The sequence below is a fragment of the Rhinoraja longicauda genome, chromosome 2 (genome assembly GCF_053455715.1).
Source record: "Rhinoraja longicauda isolate Sanriku21f chromosome 2, sRhiLon1.1, whole genome shotgun sequence".
NCBI lineage: Eukaryota > Metazoa > Chordata > Chondrichthyes > Rajiformes > Arhynchobatidae > Rhinoraja > Rhinoraja longicauda.
In genome coordinates this window covers 99,142,687-99,166,179 of record NC_135954.1, presented here as the reverse complement: position 1 = coordinate 99,166,179, position 23,493 = coordinate 99,142,687, and the positions used below count along the sequence as shown (strand labels likewise).

Genomic DNA, 23,493 nt, shown 5'->3' with positions numbered 1-23,493 from the left:
ATCTTGGCCGCGCGGTCGGTCGCTCACCGGTGTGGAAACCCGATTTACTGAGCCGGGGCGCCTCGTCTTTGCCGCGACCAGTGCGTCCGCCTTTTCTGCGAAATCCATCGGGTCCCCGAAAGTAACGTCTGCTAGGACTACGCGGACGTCCTCTGGCAGCTTCTCGCGGAATGCCTCCTCAAACATTAGGCATTTGGTGTGCTCTCCCGCTAGAGTCATCATCTCCGTCATGAGAACCGACGGCGGTCGGTCCCCGAGCTCAGGTAAGTGCAGGAGTGGGCTGGCCCGCTGTTGTTGGCTGCGGCCAAAGGTTTCCAGCAGCAGCGACTTGAGGCCCGCATACTTGCCGGTTTCTGGCGGGTCGGTGACGTATTGCGCGACCCGTGCGGACGTCTCCGACGGCAGGACGCCCAAGAGATGGTAGAACCTGGTTTCGTCCTCCTTTATGCCCCGGAGGTGGAACTGTGCCTCCGCTTGGGCGAACCACAGGCGTGGTTGGTGGGCCCAGAACGGGGGCAGATGAACGCCGACTGCGTTCGGTGTCGATGCCTCCCGATGGGACATCTTGGTGATCTGTGATCACGTCGGGGTCACCACTATGGTGAGTCGTGAGGCGATGTGCGTTGAGGTAGACGTTTATTAGAAGACTAACAACCGTGACAAAACCAACGCTGTAAACGACAAACAACCATAAATCTTACTATCTCTCTTGGAGTTCTAAACCAGACTGCCTGGTTCCTTTACCTGCGCACCACCTCACCTCTTCTACCAATCAGAGGGTTCGATGGTCTGGACCAATCCCTGTGCCCCTACACACCTGTAATGAACTACTGGGGTCCCTGTCCACCTGTAATGAGCTACTGGGGTCCCTGTCCACCTGTAATGAACTACTGGGGTCCCTGTCCACCTGTAATGAGCCACTGGGGACCCTGTCCCACCTGTAATGAGCCACTGGGGTCCCTGTCCCACCTGTAATGAGTTACCCCAGATCCCTGTCCACCTGTAATGAGCCACTGGGGTCCAATGATGGAGGTGAGGTGAGGGAGCGGGGTGTAACTCGAGCCGGTGACGTCACACAAAGCAGGGAGGCTCTCGCCGAGGAGTGACGTCGGGCGTCGGGCGCGGGGAGGGGGACGTTTGGTGTGGGGCGTGGGGTGTGACGCGGGGCGTCCGGCGTGCGGGGGGGACGTAGGGTGTATAGCGTGGGGGTGTGACGCGAGGCGTCGGGCGTGGGGCGGGGCGGGGCGGGGCTGGGCAGGGGGGCGGCAACGGGGGAGGGGAGGGGGGCGGCAACAGGGGAGGGGAGGGGGGCGGCGCTGCCGCCGAGGGAGGCGGCCGGATTGGGTGTGAGGAGCAGCCACAGCGATCGGGGAGCGGGAGAGGTGAAGGAGGAGGAGGAGGAAGGGAAGAGGGGAGGAGGCGGCTGCGACGGCGGCTCCTTTATAAACACCGAGAGGCTGACAGCGGCTCCAAATTCAACCGGGCGAAAGTAGGCCGGGAATGGAGGAGCAGCCGGCGGCGCCGCCGACCGCTGAGGATGCGCCTGGTGCTGCTGCTGCGGCGGCGGGCGGGCAGGAGGGGATCCACGGGCGGCAGAGCCAGAGAGGCAGCGTGGCCGAGGAGGAGCAGCTGCCGCCGCCGATGATCAGCGTGGACGTGGCCGGGGTCCTGGTGCAGTTCGCCAAGACTTTCGTGATCATCTTCCCGGTGTACGCTCTGGGCTACCTGGGGCTGAGCTTCAGCTGGGTGCTGATCGGGCTGGTCGTCTTCTTCTGGTGGCAGAGGAACCGGGGCAACAAGCGCTCCCGCTTGTACAAGGCGCTGTCATTCCTGGAGCACGAAGACAAAACCGTGCAGGGTGACATCTCCAGCTCTGACCTGCCGGCGTGGGTGCGTATGGCCGCCTCCTGCTCCTTTCCCCTTTACCACCCCCTTGCTTTGTGTCTGTTGCCACAGAACTAAACACCAAACAAATTCGAGCCAACCATTCACTATTGCGCCAAGAATGTTTCCACTTGGAATTGTACAGTCAAAGTGTGGTTCGGTGGAGCCTTTAAGCTATCTTGGTGGAGTTTCACAAATTAGGCTTTGCACCTAGTCGCTTTAACGTTGCATTAAGTGTCGTGCAGTTGTGCAAATTGGTAAATTCTGTTATAGTAACTTAGACCACAAGAATCATGAAATGACTTCCACCACGCTGGTGGTGCAAGGATGTTGTTGAGCGACTTGTTTGTATGTGTTTTTGATTGTAAGTTATCGTGCCCATCCTCATACGCTTCTATGTCAAAGGAAATAGGATTTCATGTCGTTTATTGTACTTCGATACCTCGGTGTTTTGTGAAAGAATAAGACTCTTGATGCCTGATTGTGTTAATAATACAGTAGTTGTAGTTCTGACAGTTCGTTGGCATATTACATTTATTGAATAAAGTTGTCACCTTCATTCTGGTAAAACAGAACTCGCTGGTAAGCACGAAACATACACCAATAGGCTTTCGATTTCTTGCAGTGTTGGAGTGATTTACTTTAATTGGATGAGAATATGGAATGGAATATTGCTCAATGAACTCGGCATTGTATGAAAAATATTTATGGAAAAATGCAATATGTTTGAAACTAGACTGGTGAAGTTTGTTTAGCCTCAGACATACAGCACTGTATCTTTTTTATTTCGCATATTTCACAGACCGTAGCTCTGGTAACGATGCGGAATACCACTATTTTATCATTTGAAAAAGTAACACATAATGGACCTGTTAATAGAGTTGAATTAAATGGGCAAAACAATATGGTCCAAAATTAGCGAAGGAACAGTTTTTTTTAGGCTGGCAGAAACTTATGTGAAAAAATGAGGACTACTGAGCTTTTTGATATTTAATCATGAGCTGCATTTACATCTACATGGCATCAACTTAAAATTTGCATTTGATAGAGAACTCGTGTAGGAGATGTTGAGCATAGTCTAATTGCTCAGGTGAGTATGTGGGCAGGCAGTTTGCAAATTAAATTTGGCATTAAAAACAAGATGTGATGGATTTTAATAGGATGAATGATGAGATTATAGAAATGCAATGGTCCAGTTTTAAAGAGCTGTCAGAACATGTTATTGCTGCTAATCCTTGAATGTGGCAAATTAGTTCTGCACAGAGTGCAAAAGGAAGGATGCTATAGTAAAATTATGTAAATATCTAGTTCAGGCCTTACTTGGAATATTGGGCATGATACAATGAAGTATCTTTAAGGCGGTATGTCTGTCGTTTTTAATAGAGAAGATTGCTAGAATGCATAGCCTCATTTCCAAGGGAAACTTAGATTGTTCTTTTGAGAGCAGTTAGATTTGATTAAAAATATTTTGAAACCTTTAAGGATTTGATCAAGTGGAAAATAATCAACTTGGCAGAAGAGTTGTTAAACAAATGAAAATAACGAATCTAATGGTCCAATGAATCAGAGAAGGGTAAGGACTTTCATTCCACACATGGTTATTACCTGGGATGCACAGCCTAAAGAGAGCAGATTAGCAATTTTAAAAGGATAGGTTTTGCAGCTATAAGAAAAAAGGCAAAAATACAGAGTAAATTCAATAAACAGAATACAGCGTGGGAAACCGAGTCCCAGTGAACTTGAAGTGAGTGGAGGCAATTGGGTCCCAGCGCGCAGGTAGTTTGTGTGGGAAACGGGGTCCCAATTAGCTGGAAGGATGCGTGGGAACTGAGGCCCCGGTGAACCAGATGCCAAGCCAGTTTCTGAATATCAAATTATCAAATAGGTACAGAGCAATGAAACATGCTCTTTGGCCCACTATGTTCATGCTTACTTTGAAGCAGCTGTTTGTACTAATCCTATACTAATTCCATTATGTTCCAGAGATGACAATCAACACCCATTAAATTCTGTCATTTACCTGCTCAGTGAGGACAGTTTACTGTGGTTGAATAACCTCCCAGAGTACACATCTTTGGGAGGTGGATGGTAACTGAAGCCCATGCACCTGCGGGAAACCCACACAGTCAGAGGGGAAATGCGCAAACTCCATATAGAGAGCATCAGGATTGGACCTGTATCACTGGAGCTTTTAGTAGCAGCTCTGCCAGTTGTGCCATTGTTGCCCAGCCTGGATTATTTGAGTTTTGTTGTAAAAGTGTCTGTTGGGTATTTATAAGAGCACCATCCAATAGTCTGGAAAATGTGGTAGTCCGACACAACAAAAATCTTGCGTGCTTGTGGAGTTTTCCTGTGCTTCTATAAGTAGAAGCGTAGATATGAAATAGATTAAAACATATACAGATGACCCCTGCCCCCACCCACCCCCTCCTGCATTACAGTTGCATTCCTAGAAAATAGGCTTTATCACAATTTTCCGTAATGGCAGGCTACATCATCCGCATTTGTGTCAAGCAAAGCGATTTGAAACAGGCACCCTTTGTGTTGATTTATTTTTTTACACAGATTTTGTGAGAGCAAAATTTATCCCATATCTCAAATTTTTGGGTGGTGATTAGTGAATTCACTATTTTGAGTTATCACCCTGGGTTTACAGTGCTGTTTAATCTTTTATTTTTTTTACACAGATTTTGTGAGAGCAAAATTTATCCCATATCTCAAATTTTTGGGTCGTGATTAGTGAATTCACTATTTTGAGTTTTCACCCTGGGTTTACAGTGCTGTTTAATCTTTTATTTTTTTTACACAGATTTTGTGAGAGCAAAATTTATCCCATATCTCAAATTTTTGGGTGGTGATTAGTGAATTCACTATTTTGAGTTATCACCCTGGGTTTACAGTGCTGTTTAATCTTTTATTGCTGTTGACTTTGGGCACATAAAGTTTAGTTCAAATCTTAATGTATCACAGATGATATAGCTTCACGTTATGGAAAATTATAGTACGGACAATTTTCCAGGTATGCAAGGCTTGGCCTGCCTTTCCCTCCGTAACTCAGGGGTCGCCTGTATAGATAACAATGAGGGAAATGCATAGGCTGCTCATGTAAGGAGCAATTTCTTCAATGTTGGAGATGTTGAGTTTGTGTAACTGGTGGCATGGTTGTTGAATGTGGCTTGTCGACCATTTTACCACTGCAGCATGTGATGATTGGCTTGATAACTGGAGAAAGTTTGGTAGAAAAATAGATATTGTATGTTTAGGCATGATATATTTTATTTTCTATTAAACAAGAGCCAATATTTGTTCGATTGTCAAATGTCTTGAAACGGAACAATAAAATTCTTACTTGCAGCAGCAAAACAGATATGTAAACATAGTATTTTGTAAATACCATAATAAACAACAAAACATTCAGTATGTAAAAAATAATAATAATAGTGCAAAACAAAAACAATGCCATCCAAGTCGAAGTAGTCGGATCTTAGTTAAAGGTTGCAGGGTTTAATAGCCTGATGATTGTTGGGAGCATTGACTGGAGAAATATATTTTCACTGGTTATAGCTTCCATTATGAATTTTAGCAAGTGAATAGCAGTCTTCACCCACCCTCGGTATTTCTCACAGAAAATAATTGTGTCAATTATCAATATATTTTTTAAGTTAAGAATTAATATTTAGATCATTTCAACATCTGGAATTGTGCCCGCCAGCCATAGTGAAAAGCAGCACTGTCTATCAGAATTCAAAAAATGTATTCGTAGGATGCAAATGTTGGTAGCGATGCACAGTTGCCCATGATGAGTGATTCGAGAGGCAACTTCATTGATGATATGGAGTCCGCATGGGGCAGAGCAGGAAAATATGGCTAATTTAGTGATGGATTTTATGAGAGTCAGACACCATTACTCATAAGCATTTTAAAAATTCTACATTAATTTTATTGACTGGATCTAAAGTCCTGAATTGCCATGGCTACCCAGTTAGTTGGAATTTCTAGAGGTTAGGTCAGTAGTTTAACCACTTTGCTATTGCACTCAAAACTACATCATCAAAGCTATTTTCCCTGCCCTTGCTTCTGAGAACCAAGATTGAGGTCACAAGACGTGTCTGCTGCAGTTATGCCGACCACTGCAAAGGTTTGGCATGAAGGCCTGTGCACAATTTTGTAAGGGACATATCTCTAAGCAAAAGATTATACAGTTTTTTTTTCTCTGTGACTTTCATCAATGAATCAAAAATGAACTAATTCATCAGGCACAGTAATCCTTTAGTTAAAAATACCAAGAAATCCTGGGGAGAGAGGGAAAATAAAGATATTTTGGAAATGATGAAAAAGGTGCCCAAATATTTCAGCGTGGTTAAACTGAAATTCACTGCATTCCTTGAAGGTGATCTGTTTTTGTCTTCCCATGATGAACATAAACGATGGCTATCAGATGCATTTCTTTTAACGCAGGAATAGTGTGGCAAATTACTGATAAAACTTGAGGGACAATTTGTAATATTTAAAACTTTTGATTTACTATCTGGTATGTAGACGAAAATACAACTGTTCTGCAATTACTCTGCTTTATAGCTTTCCACTTCTTTAAAAAAGTATTGATTTATTGTTGTGTTTTGTTACATGGATATATATATATGGGCAGACACATGGCTGGTGAATGTTAACCTTTTTGAAGTAGCCATTTTTGTTAGAAAGAATAACGAGAGCAACAAACTGATTTTTATGAGGCTGCAGGAAATGAGGTCTGGGGATTTGACTGCACATGCCTTTGAGGTGGCTGGATGAGTTAAGAAGCATATTAAATGTCTGTAGAATCTGTAGAAATTATAAATCTATGGTTTTGCAAACTTGCTAAGCAGCTGAAAGGTTAGTGATCGGTGAAGCCATTTTTCAAGTTGTGTCCAAAAATAAAAATGTATTGTGAGAGGAGGGAAAAATAGTATCATAAGCTAAACACCAAGTGCTGTTGTATCCTGGTAGGTGAGGCAGCATCTGTGGAGGGAAATGGATGCATTGCGCCTGACATGCTGAGTTACTCCAGCGCTTTGTATTTTGTTCAATTTCAACATCTGCATTTACTCGTGGCATAAGCTACTGTTTTGCACTTCCGGAAAGAGAGGTGGAAACAAAGTGATAGTAGCTTTCCCAAGTAAATTAAATAAGAAATACAAATTATATGATTGTATTTTCAAGCACATTTTAAGGATCGGGCAATTATGCACAGATTGATGCCTAACTATCTGGTACCTACTTGTCCTGAACAACCCTGACTTGTATAGATACACCGTAGAAAGCATTTTATCAGGATGCATCACAGACATGGCTTGGGAACAGCTCCATCCAAGACCACGAGAAATTGCAGAATTGTGGACGCAGCCTAGACCATCCCCTCCAAACAATCACCTTTCCATCTACATTTCTCGCTGCATTGGCAAGGCCACCAGCATAATCAACGACGAGTCTTATCCTGTGTCACTCCCTCTTCTCCCCTCTCCCATCAAGCAAGAGGCACAGACGTGTAAAAACGGGTACCTCCAGATTCTAGGACCGTTTCTTCCCAGCTGTTATCAGGCAACTGAACCATCCTATCACCAACTCGAGAGTAGTCATGACCTACTATCTACCTCATTGGAGACCCTTCAGACTATCTTTAATCGGATTTTCCTGGATTTTATCTTGCACTAAACGTTATTTCTCTTAGTCTGTATTTGTACACTATGGATGGCTTGATTGTAATCAAGTAAAGTCTTTCTGCTGACTGGATAGCAAACACAACAAAAAAGCTTTTCAGTATACCTTGGTACACGTGACAAGAATAAGCTAAACTAAATTACTTAGCACATGGCTATTTGGGGAATGGAAGGATATAGATCATGTGCAGGCAGAAGGGATTAATTTGGCATTATGTTGGCACTGACATTCTGGGTCGATGAGCCTGTTCCTGTACTGTTCTATATTTAATCTGTGCTTGTGTACCCTCTCATTCTGTTTGTATTAAAATTTACTGTCAGATGATGTGGCTTTCATTTTGAGCATTTGCAAGCTCACCTAAAGTATATATTCTGTTGTTTTTCTCGCCTGAAAACTGAAGATTGATTGGCAAAAGCACTTTTACAATACTTTGAGACACTTCTTGGTGAACAATGCTGCCTGGAAGATCTAGCGGTGGCAAACGAGAAGGCTGTCCACTGTGCAAGAGCCTGGCCGAACATTTGAAACATAGATGGTGGACACTAAGGAAGAAGTACTTTGAGTCTAAATATTTGGTTGCTACAATGAAAAACTGACTGCAGCAAGAATTGTATACCTTTGTTTTTTGCATTTCAGACTTGCAATGCTTGTGGAAATGCAGAGTAAACACATTGAAGTAATTATGGCTGGCAAGTGTAGTCCACTCTGTACAAAAGAACTTTCAAAGTAATTGTGCTGCTGCAGGTAGAAGTAGAATATAAAACAAAAATAAATGCAGCTTTAAGGCAGTTAGCTGCATGCAATTGTAGTCAATTAATAATTCTAAATATTTCCGCACTGTGCTGATTTCCAGAGGGAATGCTTTTCCTTTGTATGTGTTTTTCCTTTTATGGGACGTCTAGTATTCACACAGGTGCAGCACAGTGGCATAGCAATAGAGCTGCTGCTTTAGAACACTGGAGACCCGGATTTGATCCTGACTATGGGCGCTGTCTGTATCGAGTTTGTATGTTCTCCCTGTGACCGCGTGGGTTTTCTCTGGGTGCTCCGGTTTTCTTCCATGTTCTTGCTGTAAAAAGCCCCCAGTGTGTAGGATTCAAAACTCAGATAACATAGAACTGGTGTGCGGGTAATCGTTGGTCAGCATGGACTCGGTGGGATGAAGGGTCTATTTTCACGCTGTATTTGTAACTAAAGTTATAGATGGCATTTTTTAATATTCCGTATCATTTTAAAATGTGCGTTGGAAATGCTTTGCGTATTAGGAATTAAGACTCACATTTTGAGGGCAACGGTCCTCATTATCATAGAGTAAATTGCTGAGTGCCATTGCGCTACAATCCTTGCTGCAGTGCAGAAATTGAGATGTTGCTGTCAGAGCTGTCCAACACAGAACAGCACATGAACTACCCTTCTGTCCACAATGTTTGCATCAATCATGATGCCAAGTTAAACTAATCCCTTTAGGCTCTGATGTTCCAGAGAAAACAATCCAGGTTTGCCCAACCTCTCCTTATAAGCAGCATTCTGGTAAACCTACTTTGCATCCTCTCCAAAGCCTCCACATCCTTGTTATGGGGCTTCCTCCAGAAACCTTGTGTATCTCAGCAAGAGATACACAAATACACGCATAAAATAAGCATGCCTAAGTCATACTTTCAAAATAAACAATAGTTAGATAGAGCTTCTTCATTCAAGTACAAGCAGGCCTCCCAACACTAGCCAGGAAGTAGGGTACAAATTGCAATCGGCATGTTCAATATGCAGGTAGACTGGGGAAAAACAGATTGGTACTGGACCCCCAAGAGAGGGAATGTGTAAAGTGCCTACGAGATGGTTTCTTAGAGCAATTTGTAGTCGAGCCTACCAGGGAAAAGGGGATTCTGGATTTGGTATTGTGTAAGAACTGGATGATTTGATTAGGGAGCTTAAGGTAAAGGAACCACAAGGAGGTAGTGACCAATAACATGACAAAATTCAACCTGCAATTTGTGAGAGAGAAGATGAAATCGGATATGTCCGTATTCCTGTTGAGCAAAGACATGAGGGAGAAGCTGGCTAAAGTTAATTAGAAAGTGACGGTGGATCAACAATGGCAGGAATTTCTGGGAACAATTTGGAAGATGCAGGATCTTTTCATTCCAAAGAGGAATAAAGATTCTAGGGGGAGAATGAGGCAACCTTAGCTGACAAGGGAAATCAAAGGCAGTATAAAACTAAAAGAGCAGGTGTATAACATTGCAAAGATTAGTGGGAAGCTGGAGGACTGGGAAGATATTTAAAAAACCCACAGAAGATAACTAAAAAGGCAATTTGGAGAGAACAGATGAAATATGAAAGTTAGCTAGCCAATAATATAAAAGAGGATAGTAAAAGTTTATTCAGGTATAGAAAAAGTAAGAAAGCAGCGAGTGGATGTTGGACCACTGGAAAATAATGCTGGAGAAGTGATAACGGGAAATAAAGATATGACAGATGAATTGAATAAGTTTTTTTCATCAGTCTTCAAAGTGGAAGACACCAGTAACATGTTGGAATTCATGAGAGTCAGGGGGTGGAAGTTAGTGGAGTAGCTGTTACTCAGGAGAAGGTGCTTGAGAAGCTGAAAAGTCTGAAGGTGGATAAATCACCACCCAAGGGTTCTCAATGAGGTGGCTTTCGAGATTGCAGAGGCAGTAATTGTGATCTTTAGAGCATCACCGGAGTCAGGGGTGGTTCCAGACGATTGGAAAATTGAAAATATGACTCCACTTTTCAAGAAGGGAGTGAAGAAGAGTGGAAACTATAGACGGGTTAGCCCGACTTCAGTGGTGGGTATGATTTTACAGTCCATTATAAAGGATGAGATTTCTGAGTACTTAGAAGCACACGATCAAATAGGCCAAAGTCAACATGGTTTTCTGAAAGGGAGGTCTTGCCTGATGAATGTGTTGGAATTCTTTGAGGAAGGAAATAGCAGGATAGACAAAGGAGAGTCAGTGGGTGTGGTTTACCTGCATTTTCAGAAGGCCTTTGATAAAGTGCTGCACGTGAGGTTGCTAAAGAAGATGAAAGCCCATGGTATCAGAGGGAAGATACTAATATAGTAATATAAAATAGTAACACAAGCTAAACACCAAGTGCTGTGGTAACTTGGCAGGTCAGGCAGCATCTGTGGAGGGAAATGGATGCATTGTGCCAGACCTGCATAGTTATTCCCGCAATTTGTATTTTGTTCAATTCCAACATCTGCATTTACTAGTGGCATAAGCTACTATGTTTTGCACTTCCTGAAAGAGAGGTGGAAACAAAGTGATAATAGCTTTCCAAAATAAATTTAAAAAGAAATACAAATTATATGATTGTATTTTCAAGCACATTTTAAGAACCAGACAGTTATGCACAGATCAATGCATAACTAACTAGTACCTACATGTCCCGGACAACTCTGACTTGTATAGATATACCGTAGAAGGCATTTTATCAGGATGCACCACAGACATGGCTTGGGAACAGCTCCATCCAAGACTACGAGAAATTGCAGAGAATTGTGGACCTAGCCTAGACCATCACCTCCAAACAACCACCTTTCCATCTACATTTCTCGCTGCATCGGCAAGGCCACCAGCATAATCAACGACGAGTCTTATCCTGGTCACTCCCTCTTCTCCCCTCTCCCATTAAGCAAGAGGCACAGACGTGTAAAAATGGGTACCTCCAGATTCTAGGACCGTTTCTTCCCAGCTGTTATCAGGCAACTGAACCATCCTATCACCAACTCGAGAGTAGTCATGACCTACCATCTACCTCATTGGAGACCCTTCGGACTGTCTTTAATCGGATTTTCCTGGATTTTATCTTGCACTAAACGTTATCTCCGTCAGGACAAATCTTTTGTTTGTTTGTTTTTATGTCTTGTTCGCTTTGTAAAGCGTCTTTGAGTATCTTGAAAAGCGCTATATAAAATAAATGTATTATTATTATTATTATTATTTCTCTTTGTCTGTATCTGTACACTATGGATGGCTTGATTGTAATCAGGTAAAGTCTTTCTGCTGACTGGATAGCACACAACCAAAAAGCTTTTCAGTGTACCTTAGTACACGTGACAAGAATAAGCTAAACTAAATTACTTAGCACATGGCTATTTGGGGAATGGAAGGATATAGATCATGTGCAGGCAGAAGGGATTAATTTGGCATTATAATAATAATAATAATAATGCATTTTATTTATATAGCGCTTTTCATATACTCAAAGACGCTTTACAGAGATTTTGCGAACATAGGTAAATGAATAAATAGATAAATAAGTAAATAAATAAATGAACAGAGAAAGGAGACAGAAGGTGAGGTGACCTTCAGTGGTTGAAGGCAGTACTGAACAGATGAGACTTCAGCGATGTTTTGAATGTGGTGAGTGTGGGGGAGTCTCTAACGGTTTGGGGTAGTGAGTTCCATAGGGTGGGAGCAGCGATGGAGAAAGCCCTGTCCCCCCAGGATCTGAGTTTAGTCCGGATGTGGGGGGATAGGAGATTGGCAGCGGCAGAGCGGAGGGTGCAGGTGGGAGTGTGCCTGTGGAGGAGGTCGGTCAGGTAGGATGGGGCCAGGTTATGGAGGGCTTTATAGGTTATGAGGAGGATTTTGTACTGGATTCTCTGGGGGATGGGGAGCCAGTGGAGTTTATAAAGGATGGGGGTGATATGGTCACGGATCGAGGTGTGTGTGAGTAGACGGGCAGCGGAGTTATGTTGGCACTGACATTCTGGGTCGAAGGGCCTGTTCCTGTGCTGTACTGTTCTATATTTAATCTGTGCTTGTGTACCCTCCCATTCTGTTTGTATTAAAATTTGCTGTCATATGATGTGGCATTCATTTTGAACATTTGCAAGTACAACCAACGTGTATATTTTGTTGTTTTTCTCGCCTGAAAACTGAAGATTGATTGGCAAAAACACTTTGACAGTACTTTGAGACTAAATATTTGACTAAATGCAATGAAAAGCTGAGTGCAGCAGGGATCGTATATCTTTGATTTTTGCATTTCAGACTTGCAATGCTTGTGGAACTGCAGAGTAAACTTGTTGAAGTAATTATGGCTGGCCAGTGTAGTCCACTCTGTACAAAAGAACTTTGTACAAAATAATTTTGATAAGGTGCTGCATCTGAGGTTGCTAAAGAAGATGAGAGCCCAGGGTATCAGATAGAAGATACCACCATGGATAGCAGGTTGGCTGGTTGGCAGAAGACAAAGAATGGCAATAGAGGGGGCTTTTACTGGTTGGCTGCCAGTGACTAGTGGTACTGCAGGTGTCGGTGCTGGGGCCGCTACTCTTCACAATGTATATGAATGATTTTGATGAGGGATTTGAAGGCTTTGTGGTCAAGTTTGAGGATGATATGAATATAGGTGGAGGGGCAGGTTGTGTAAATAATGCAGGGAGTCTGCAGAAGGATTTAGACAGGTTGGGAATGTGAGCTGAGAAGTGGCAGATGGCATACAGCGTAGCAAAGTGTGGTGTCATGTATTTTGGTAGTATGAATAAAGGTGTAGACTATTTTCTCAATGGGGAGAGAATTCAGAAATCGGAGGTGCAAAGGGATTTGGGAGTGCTGGTGCAGGATTTCCAGAAAGTTAATTTGCAAGTCGAATTGGCAGTAAGAAAGGCAAATGTAATGCTAGCATTTATGTCGAGAAGGCTAGAATACAAAAACAGGGATGTAATGCTGAGGCTTTATAAGGCACTGGCCAGACGGCATTTGGAGTATTGTGAGCAGTTTTGGACCTCATACAATACAATACAATATCTTTATTGTCATTGTACAAGTATAACGAGATTAAGAATGCCACTTCCAAATCGATGCTACAAAATAAATAAAACATGGCAAAAACAACAAATGGAGGGGTGAAAAAAAGGAAACAAGGTAAAGTGCAAATAGGTTCATACAGGGTCAGTTGTGCCAGATGACCATGGGGGGCTCTTAGCAGGTCCGATTCAGAGCAGCCATAGCTCCAGGAATAAAGCTGTTTCTTAGTCTGGAGGTGCGGGTGTAGAAGGCCTTGTAACATCTGCCAGATGGAAGTAGTTCAAACAGACATGGGTGTGTGGAGTCCTTGTAGATGCTGGTGGCTTTCCTGAGGCAGCGTGCGTTGTAGATGTCCTCCAGGGCTGGTAGCTGTATCCCAATGATCTGAGGAGGGGTGTTCTGGCGTTGGAGAGGGTCCAGAGGAGGTTTCTGGGAATGATCCCGGGAATGAGTGGGTTAACATATAATGAGTGTTTGAAACCTCTGGGCCTGTTCTTGCTGGAGTTTAGAAGGATGAGGGGGGGATCTCATTGAAACTTACTGAATAGTAAAAGACCTGGATAGAGTGAATATGGAGAGGATGTTTCCACTTGATTGGCACGGGTGTCAGGGGTTATGGGGAGAAGGCAGGAGAATGGGGTTGAGAGGGAGGGAGAGATAGATCAGCCATGATTGAATGGCAGAGTAGACTTGATGGGCCGAATGGTCTAATTCTCCTTCTAGAACTTATGAACGTTCTTTTTGGTGCTGAAAATGTGCATTTCTGTGTGTGGAGATTATTCATTTGGATCTTGATTAATGCTGGAAATTAAAAGAAAAATCAATGCGATTATTTTACTTTGTCTTTTATCCCCGCCCCATTTCATGTAGAAAATTTTGCATTAATTATTCAATGTCCTGGTTAATTTTGCATGCTTGTAAGATTGTTTTTACATTAACCCCGTGTGCAGATACTATGCCTCAAGTAGGGTGAACATGTTGACTTTGTTCAGTTCAATGTAAACAAAAGATCAGTTTGCAAGCTTACTACAAGATCGGGACAGTAGATTGATCAAAGGAAATGTAGATGCCCACATTGTAAATAGAGATTTTATTTGCAATATTTTTGTGGAAAAATGATTAATACATTTACAGAGCTAAACTTAATGAGAAATTTAATTATATAACTTGCCCACTTCTGTGTTTGTGCTCCACATTAGGATATCGTAACATTCATTAGAGGGAGCTGATGTTTTTTCACATTGAACGCAACAGCGCAGTTGCACACGTATCACAGCATGGCTTCAGCTGACCATTCGCTAAAACGTACCATTTTCTACATCAGCCATTGAGTCGCGTTTCATTTAGTCTTAAGACAATTGGCCCACTGACTGGAAGGGCAGAATTGATTGCCTATCCATAATTACCCTTGAACTTGGCGATGAGCCTCTTCATTTAATTGCTGCAGTCCTTGGCTGCTTCCACAGCATTGTTGGGTCTGGGTTTCCATGATTTAGACCCAGTGATGATGAGTCAATAAGTGAATGGGTAAAGCAATTAATGTTAAATTAACAATTATTGTTTTGCTGCTGGTTCATGCTATTAAGTTGCTGGGATGAAGCCCATTATGTTTTTTCTCCAGATATTCCTTACAGGCAATAGAATCATAGAGGCATAAAGCAGTCCTTCAGTCCAACTTCCCCTTGCTGACCAAGATGGCCAACTCTGCTATATGCATATTCCACATTTGACACTATCCTTGTCTGAATGCCTTTTAAATATTGTTATAGTACCTGCCTCACCCATTTCCTCTGACAACTCATTCCATATGTACTATCCTCTCTGTGTCAGAAACATCCCTCAGGTTCTTATTAAATCTTTCCCCTCTCACCTTAAACCTACGACCTTTAGTTTAGAGATACAATGAGGAAACGGATCCTTCGGCAGTCCGCACTGACCAGCGATCCCTGTACACTAGCACTATCCTACACTAGGGACAATTTTCAACCAAAGCCAATTATCCTACAAACTGTACATCTTTGGAGTGTGGGAGGAAACCGGAGCAGTCAGAGAAAACCTACGTAGGTTACGGGGAGGATCGAACCTGGATCTCTGGTATTGTAAAGCAGCAACTCTACTGCTGCGCCACCGTGCTGTCCTAATTCCTCTAATTCTTTATTTCGCCAAACCTGGGGAAAAGACTCTGTGCATTCACCCTGAACAGAACCGAAGGGCAACAGATTGATGTCACCTAACCCGACAACCTCAGTACACCTGTATCTGTACCCACAGTCAGTGATGCAGACATCAGATCAGCATGGATAGGAAAGGTTTAGACAGATATGGGCCAAACATGGGCAGGTGGTACTAGTGTAAATGAGGCATCTTGGTTGGCATGGGCAAGATGGGCCGAAGGGTCTGTTTCCATGCTGTTTGACTCTTATTGGCCTTCCTGAGAGCAACCATCCCAGATGGAATCACCCACCGTGTCCTCAGAAACTGTGCTGATCACTGGCAAGATTATTCACAGATATCTTTAACCTCCTTGTATTCTATTGAGGTTTAAAGACCTGCTTTAAGAAGGTCACTATCATCCCGGTGCCAATGAAAACCAAGAAAGTGTGTCTTACTGACTACCGTCTGGTAGCTCGGACATCCATCATCATGAAATGCCTTGAGACTCTGGCCATGCTAAACATCATTTCCAGCCTCTCAGATAGCCTTGACCCACTGTAATTTGCCTTCTTCTGCAACAGGTCCATGGCAGACACCATCTCCCTGGCTCTGAACTCATTCCTGGACACCTATGTCATATTCCTATTCATTGACTGCAACTCTGCCTTCAGCATCACAACTCCTGCCAAGCTCTGAGTCAACTGCTCCTCTTCCTGACTCCTAGATAGCAACCAAGGAGGATAGGCTATAAAACATCATCCGCAATAATTCTTGGCAAATTATTTCTTGCCAGTTTTTATAGCTTTATCAGAGAAAACGTCCCTTCAGAAAGCATCACTGCTTGGTTTGGCAACTGCTTTCCCAAGACTGCAAGAAATTGCAGAGAGTTGTGGATGCAGCCCAGTCCATCACACAGACCAGTGTCTGTCGTCCTCATAGGCTCTATCTACAGGTTACGCTACTTCTGGAAAAGCAACCAAGGATCACTCTCATCTCAGTCATGCTGCCTCTTCGTATGGGCAGTTGATGCAAAGGCTTGTGAGCACATACCACTAGATTCAAGGAGACCTTCTGCCCTGGTGCTATCAAACTCTTGAACGGATCTCCTATAAGTTTAGGGCTTATTCCTGGTATTCCCCCAATCAATCTCATTGTGGTGCTTTCTTTTTACACTTTATTTGTAGCTGTAACACCATATTCTGCATGGTTTGATTGTGTTCGTGTATGTATAATTTACTTGGACAGCACATAAAAACAAAGTTTTTTTTGCTATATCTTGGTATACAAGTCAATAATAATAAACCTGAACCAGAATCTATCTATGCCCCTCATGGTATTATACATTTCTAAGATTATCAGTCAGTCAATCACACAGCAAGGAATTGAGTCCCAGTCTGCCCTACCTCTTCCTGTCATTCCCATGAGTATGGACAACATTCTTGTAAATCTTGTCTGCACTGTTTCCAGGTTCATGGCATCTACTCAATAACCAAAACTGAACACATCCATCCAAGTGCAACCTCATCAACGTCTTGTTCAACTGCAACAAAACATTTCAACTTCCAATACTCATTGCCCTGACTGTTGAAAGCCAGGGTGCCAAAAGCAGCCGTCACCACCATGTCTACCTGTGTCGCCACTTACAGGGAACTATGTATCTGTACTCTTTGGTCTCTCTGTTCTACAACACTACTCAAGGTCTTACCATTCACTGTGAAAGTCCTATGCTGGTTAGACTTCCCCAAATGTAATATGTCGCCCTTATATAAATTAAATTCCATTCACCATCCCTTGGCCCACTTGCCCAGCTGATCAAGATACCCCAACTCAACTAGTCCCCACATTCGGCCAATATCTCTCTAAACCTTTCCTATCAATATTTCAATTTATATAATTAAACTAATGTAATAGATCAAACATTGTATGTGTAGGGAGGAACTGCAGATGCCGGATTAAAACCAAAGGCAGACACAAAAAAGATGGAGTAACTCAACAGATCAGGCAGCATCTCTGGAGAAAAGGAATAAGTGACATTTCGTGTTGAGACCCTTCTTCAGACCAACATTCAGACCTTCAAATCAAACAATGTGTTTTTCATGATTTAAGCAGTGAAGCAGTCGCGCATCTGTGTTGTCAGCCTATTTTCGCTGCCCTCCAACTATATGGCAGTGAATGCAATATGCATTGAAATTAATTACAATTTAGTTAGAAAAGTTTGTATCATTACTTGGAAGATAAGATAAACTCGTGGATAGATAATTTTCAGAAAGGGATTTCGCTTTCTTTTGATCTTTTAACCTTCGTTGGTGATGTTGGATTAGAGAGAATTTATTGCAGCTGTCTGCTGAATCTGAACACCACACTGTTCTGCGGGTTTATTTTAGACACTGATTCTATGAGTTCACTAAAATAGAAGCCTTTTTTTATTTTGGGGACATTGTCAAAAGTACTTGTTTGGTCTGCGGCCAAACTGATGCACACGAGGGTAACTGCTAATAATGACAAGACTTCTAATCCTTCCTGGTGAAGTAAATGTCCCAGGAGATCACAACAAAATAATTAAATCTTGGATGATCGAGACACCCTCTGAAATGTATTTGTACCCCATTACCGACTTGTGCAGTCTAATAATATAGTTGATGGAAACTGCAGTGAAATGCGGCCTGGTATTTGTGTTGTTTTGAAAATGTCATCTGCCGTGTTTGAGAGCATCACGCAGAGTAATTAAATTTTTCATGTTATCTGGTTACGAGATACAGTGATTTACATTGATGGTGTCAACAAGGTGACTGTGAGGGGTCTGGCAAGAACATTTGTTCTTGGAGCAATCGCCATGCTTGAATGTGTTCTCTGAAGTTTCTAATTATGAAACAACAACAATTCTCTAGCCAGTTTCAGTACTGTAAATTCTAATTAATAACCCTCCTGTTCATTTAGAAATGCCACAATATTAAGGTGATCTCCTCTAAACCTATTGGGATAACTGAATGCAAATTGGCTTGTGCTTTTCTCTTATCCTTTGGATACGGCCACTTGTATATGGAATCGCGATACGTTGATTTGTTGTTTGCATGACTGCCCATTCTTAGTGTATTGAACTTGAGTGCCAATGATTTAAAAACCGTATCAAATGTGTGCACTGAGAATATATGTGGATCATTATTAAGCACTGTGCTGAGATATGGATATATTATCCAACCTCCAGTCATGGGCGCACATCCAAAAAAAAATTTAATGGGCGGGAGAGACCTGGCACTTATTTCTGTGTTGCTTCCTCTTGCTCCTTTTACTTTGTTTCTATTTCTTTTCTTTCTCCCTCTCTCTTGCTCTCTTCCCCTTGTTAACTTATGCTCCCTCCCATCTTGAGCAAAGGACAAACACAAAAACACAGCGGGTCAGGCAGCATCTGTGAAGGGAACAGACAGACGACATTTCGGGGTTAGGACTCTTTTTAAGACTGGGGATGTGTCCCGATTTGAAACATCATCTGTTCATGCTCTTCACTGATACTGCTTGACCCACTGAATTATTCAACACTTTTTTTATTTTGATCTGGTGAAAGTCAACTTCAATGTAAGAGTACGTTCATAGGTAAACACAAAATGCTGGAGGAACACAGCGGGACAGGCAGCATCTCTGGAGAGAAGGAATGGGTGACGTTCCGGGTTGAGACCCTTCTTCAGACTCCTTTAGAGTACGTTCAGCTAGTTGCTGGAAGGAAACAATGTTCACAGCAAGTCCTTAAGGCAATACATAGCAAATTATGTGCCCCTAAAATTTTAGTTTTAAAGGCGCATGGCTGTTTCTTTTGTTATTTGACTTTCCTGATTTTATTTTCTCGAGTTTACTGATTGTATTTGCTTTTGCAATTGCATTAAATGAAAAATCATTGCAAATACTCAAATCCAATGTGTGCATAGTTTGGCTATCACCTCATTTGGCAATGGAAACGGCTTCTTTGTCGTTGCTATATTGAAGTTTTTCAAGATTTTTAACGTATCCTTAAATACTCTTTGGAAGAACAAATGCAATTTCTCTAATCCCTGTAACTATTGTACGGCATCTGAATAAAGTTGTTCTCCAAGGATTTGATATCCTAACTAAAATGTAGTGTCCAGAAATGAACATATTACTCCAGTGGGAAAATTCATATCATATCATATCATATCATATATATACAGCCGGAAACAGGCCTATTCGGCCCTCCAAGTCCGTGCCGCCCAGCGATCCCCGTACATTAACACTATCCTACACCCACTAGGGACAATTTTTACATTTACCCAGCCAATTAACCTACATACCTGTACGTCTTTGGAGTGTGGGAGGAAACCGAAGATCTCGGAGAAAACCCATGCAGGTCACGGGGAGAACGTACAAACTCCTTACAGTGCAGCACCCGTAGTCAGGATCGAACCTGAGTCTCCGGCGCTGCATTCGCTGTAAAGCAGCAACTCTACCGCTGCGCTACCGTGCCGCCAGTTAATCATGCTTAATTTAGGTGTTTTTAAAAAATCTTTAATGTTTTGAAAGTGGGTAAAATCCAGTAAATGGTTAAGTAAAAAGAATCTGCTGATAGTAAACAAACATAAAATTTTACAGCACAGTAAATTTTGTAATCACCATTAACTCCCAGTTTCCGGCACTGTTCTTCAGAGAGTTTTCTTGTTTATTCATCCAATGAAGAATTTGTGATCTTGCACAAACCAAAATATATCCTGATAACATGATCACTTTTCTCTGCATTTTGCTGAAGCTTTTTAATAGAACATAGAATGTGGAACAATACAGCACAGGAACAGGCCCTTCAGCCCACCATGCCCGTGCCAGCCATGATGCCAGTATAAGCAAGTAACATCTGCTTGCACATGCGTCACATTACATAATGCCCTGCCTGTTTATTTGACTGTCTAAATGGCTCGAGTGTTGCCATTGTATCTGCCTCTACCACCTCCCTTGGCAGAGCACATACCAGACGTACTGAGAAAAAACATTGTTGCTTTGCCAATAAGCGTACACCCACTCACTTTAAAGCCATGCACTCTCGCATTTGACATTTCCACCCTAATAAAAAGAATCTAGTTACTTGAACTGCCTCTCATAAACCTATCGGATCGCCTCTGATGCTCCAAGGAAAAGCGATTCAAATTTGTCTAACCTCCTCTTGTAGCTAATACATTTCAATCCAGGAAGTAGCTCTTTTGCATCCTCTCTAAAACCTCCACAGTCTTCCTATATTGTAGTGATTAGAACTGCACACAATACTCCAAATGTGGGCAGACCAGTTTTACAAAGCTGCCACATCCAAGAGCTAACAGCAGAGTTTTTAATATTCTCAGTTTAAAAAAACTTATTTCACTATCTGATCCAAGGCTGAAACTATTGATGTTGTTATTTTTTACTTCAGCATAACCTGTTAATGAAAATTAATTATTTTCAAAAAGATATGGCGAATTCAGTTGTTAATGTTTTGCATTCATTTTCAAATATTATCATTTTGATAAAGTTGATTGCAGCCAAGCCTTTACCTATCACTTTTACAACTAGAGATTTGATAAAGAGCACTTCCATAAAACCCTTTTATGTATCTTAGCTATCCCAGCTATTCAACACTTTTTTTGGTACAGTTACTGTGAAATTTATGCTCTGAACAGCTAAATTGCATTTAGAAAGGTCCCGCGATTGCTAATAAGATAGAAGCGATCCGTTAATCTGTTTAATAATGTAATTTGAGAAATCATTGGCATAAATTTCTATAGAACTTTGAGTTCTGAGGATTTGAAAAACACATTTTGCCTGAAGTGTTCAGTTATTTTTGATTGAATTAAATGAAAGTTAAAAAAATATTTCCATAATTAGACATCAGAATGTAGAATGCTTTTAACACAGGAGGGCTATTGATGCAGAAACTGTGACCATTAAAATCAGATTGAGTGTCTGTAATAAAATATAAAAATAAATAGGTTTAAGGGAAATAGAACTCTAACTGGAATACAAGGCATCGCCGTGATGAAAGAGCAGATAATTCTTATGATCTTGGTGATATTGCTAGTTCATACTTGACATGATAACACTGCACATTGACTTGTACATTAATTTCTGTTTTCATTGCCTTTTTTAAGATCTTCCAGAAAAAAATCCAAATGCATCATGTACATCGGATTATATTGAAAAGCTGTTGTGACACCTGGTGTCAACCCAAGGGCACACCGAACCATCGGCTCTAGAGGGCGGCGTCTTGGTGTGGGAGGCGCCAGCCACGGGGGCGGTACCTGAGTTGGTATTTAAGGCCGGGCAACCCCCGTGACTGGGGGAGTAGTAGGGAGCTCTACTGGAGAGAATAAACACGTCTAGTGCACGCAACTCGTGTCCGATTAGTTTTTGGCTGGACTCCTTCGCGTTCCTGCTGCACTGTCACCATTGTTTCATGGATGATCATTTAAACTCTAGAATCGTTCGTTTATTGTGATTTTACCTTCATGTAGCATATTTCTCTTGTGTGCATATATGAATCTTTTTCAGAACCATATATTTCCAGTGTAGATAGACACAAAATGCTGGAGTAACTCGGCGGGACAGGCAGCATCTCTGGAGAGAAGGAATGGGTGACGTTTTTGGGTCGAGATCCTTCTTCAGGCGGAGAGTCAGGGAAGTGGGCGGTACCGAGATAAAATGTAGTCGGAGACAGTAAGACTGGTCAGAGAAGGAAGGGGGAGGGTGTGGAGAGAGAAAGAAAGCAAGGGCTACTTGAAGTTAGAGAAGTCAATGTTCATACCGCTGGGGTGTAAGCTGCCCAAGCGAAATATGAGGTGCTGTTCCTCCAATTTGCACTGGGCCTCACTCTGACGATGGAGGAGGCCCAGGACAGAAAGGGCAGTGTGGTAGGGGGAGTGTTGAGCAACCGGGAGATCAGGTAGGTTTAGGCAGACTGAGCGGAGGTGTTCAGTGAAACGATCACCAAGCCTATGCTTGGTCTCGCCGATATACAGAGGTCCTCCATACCTGGAACAGCAGATACAGTAGATGAGGTTGGAGGAGGTGCAAGTGAACCTCTGCCTCACCTGTAAAGACTGTCAAGGGTCCTTGAACGTAGTCGAGGGGGGGGGGGGGGGGATGTATAGGGACAGGTGTATCTCCTGCGGTTGCAGGGGAAAGTACCTGGGGAAGAGGTGGTTTGGGTGGGAAGGGTGAGTTGACTAGGGAGTTGCGGAGGGAACAGTCTCTGCGGAAAGCAGAAAGAGGTGGAGATGGGAAGATGTGGCCAGTAGTGGGATCCCATTGGAGGTGGCGAAACTGTCGGAGGATTATGTGCTGTATAACACCAGTGCGGTTGCAGATAAACATTGATCTTCAATAAACCTTGACTGGGATTCTGTTAGAGAACAAATCACAATCTGCTCTCGGACTAATAATTTTTCCCTTACAATTAAGAAAATAGAACTTGCCGTAATCTATTCTGATTAGAACTGGAGTAACCCAGAGGGTCAGGCAGCATTGTTGGAGGGCATGGATAGGTGACGTTTTGGGTTGTGCCCCTTCAGCCTGTCCCACTGAGTTACCCCAGCACTCTACAGTGTCATTCAGCATCTGTAGTTCCTTGTGTCTTAATTTATTAAAGATGTTATAGCAGCGCATTTGGAAAGCCGTGACAAAGTCAAAGTCAGCATGGATTTATGAAGGGGAAGTCATGTTTGACTAATCTTCTGGAATTTTTTGAGGTTGCAACAAGTAGAATGGATAAGGGAGAGCCAGTGGATGTAGTGTATCTGGATTTTCAAAAAACTTTTGACAAGGTCCCACACAAGAGATTAGTGTGCAAAATTAGAGCACATGGTATTGGGGATAGGGTATTGACATGGATAGAGAACTGGTTGGCAGACAGGAAGCAAAGAGTAGGAATTAACGGGGCCGTTTCAGAGTGGCAGGCAGTGACTAGCGGGGTGCCACAAGTCTTAGTGCTGGGACCCCAGTTATT

At 42.6% G+C, this 23,493-nt stretch overlaps 1 protein-coding gene across 2 annotated transcripts in view; it reads left to right on the top strand.

The window, feature by feature from the left end:
• Window positions 1–1,392: 1,392 nt before the first annotated feature.
• Window positions 1,393–23,493, top strand: part of LOC144607817 (extended synaptotagmin-2-like) — a 159,687-nt gene continuing 137,586 nt past the window's right edge. For both annotated transcript variants that reach the window (XM_078424942.1, XM_078424933.1), the window contains exon 1: window positions 1,393–1,890. In XM_078424942.1, the coding sequence (XP_078281068.1) occupies window positions 1,501–1,890 (390 nt within the window). In that variant the 5' untranslated portion in view covers window positions 1,393–1,500. The remainder of the gene's footprint in view (window positions 1,891–23,493) is intronic.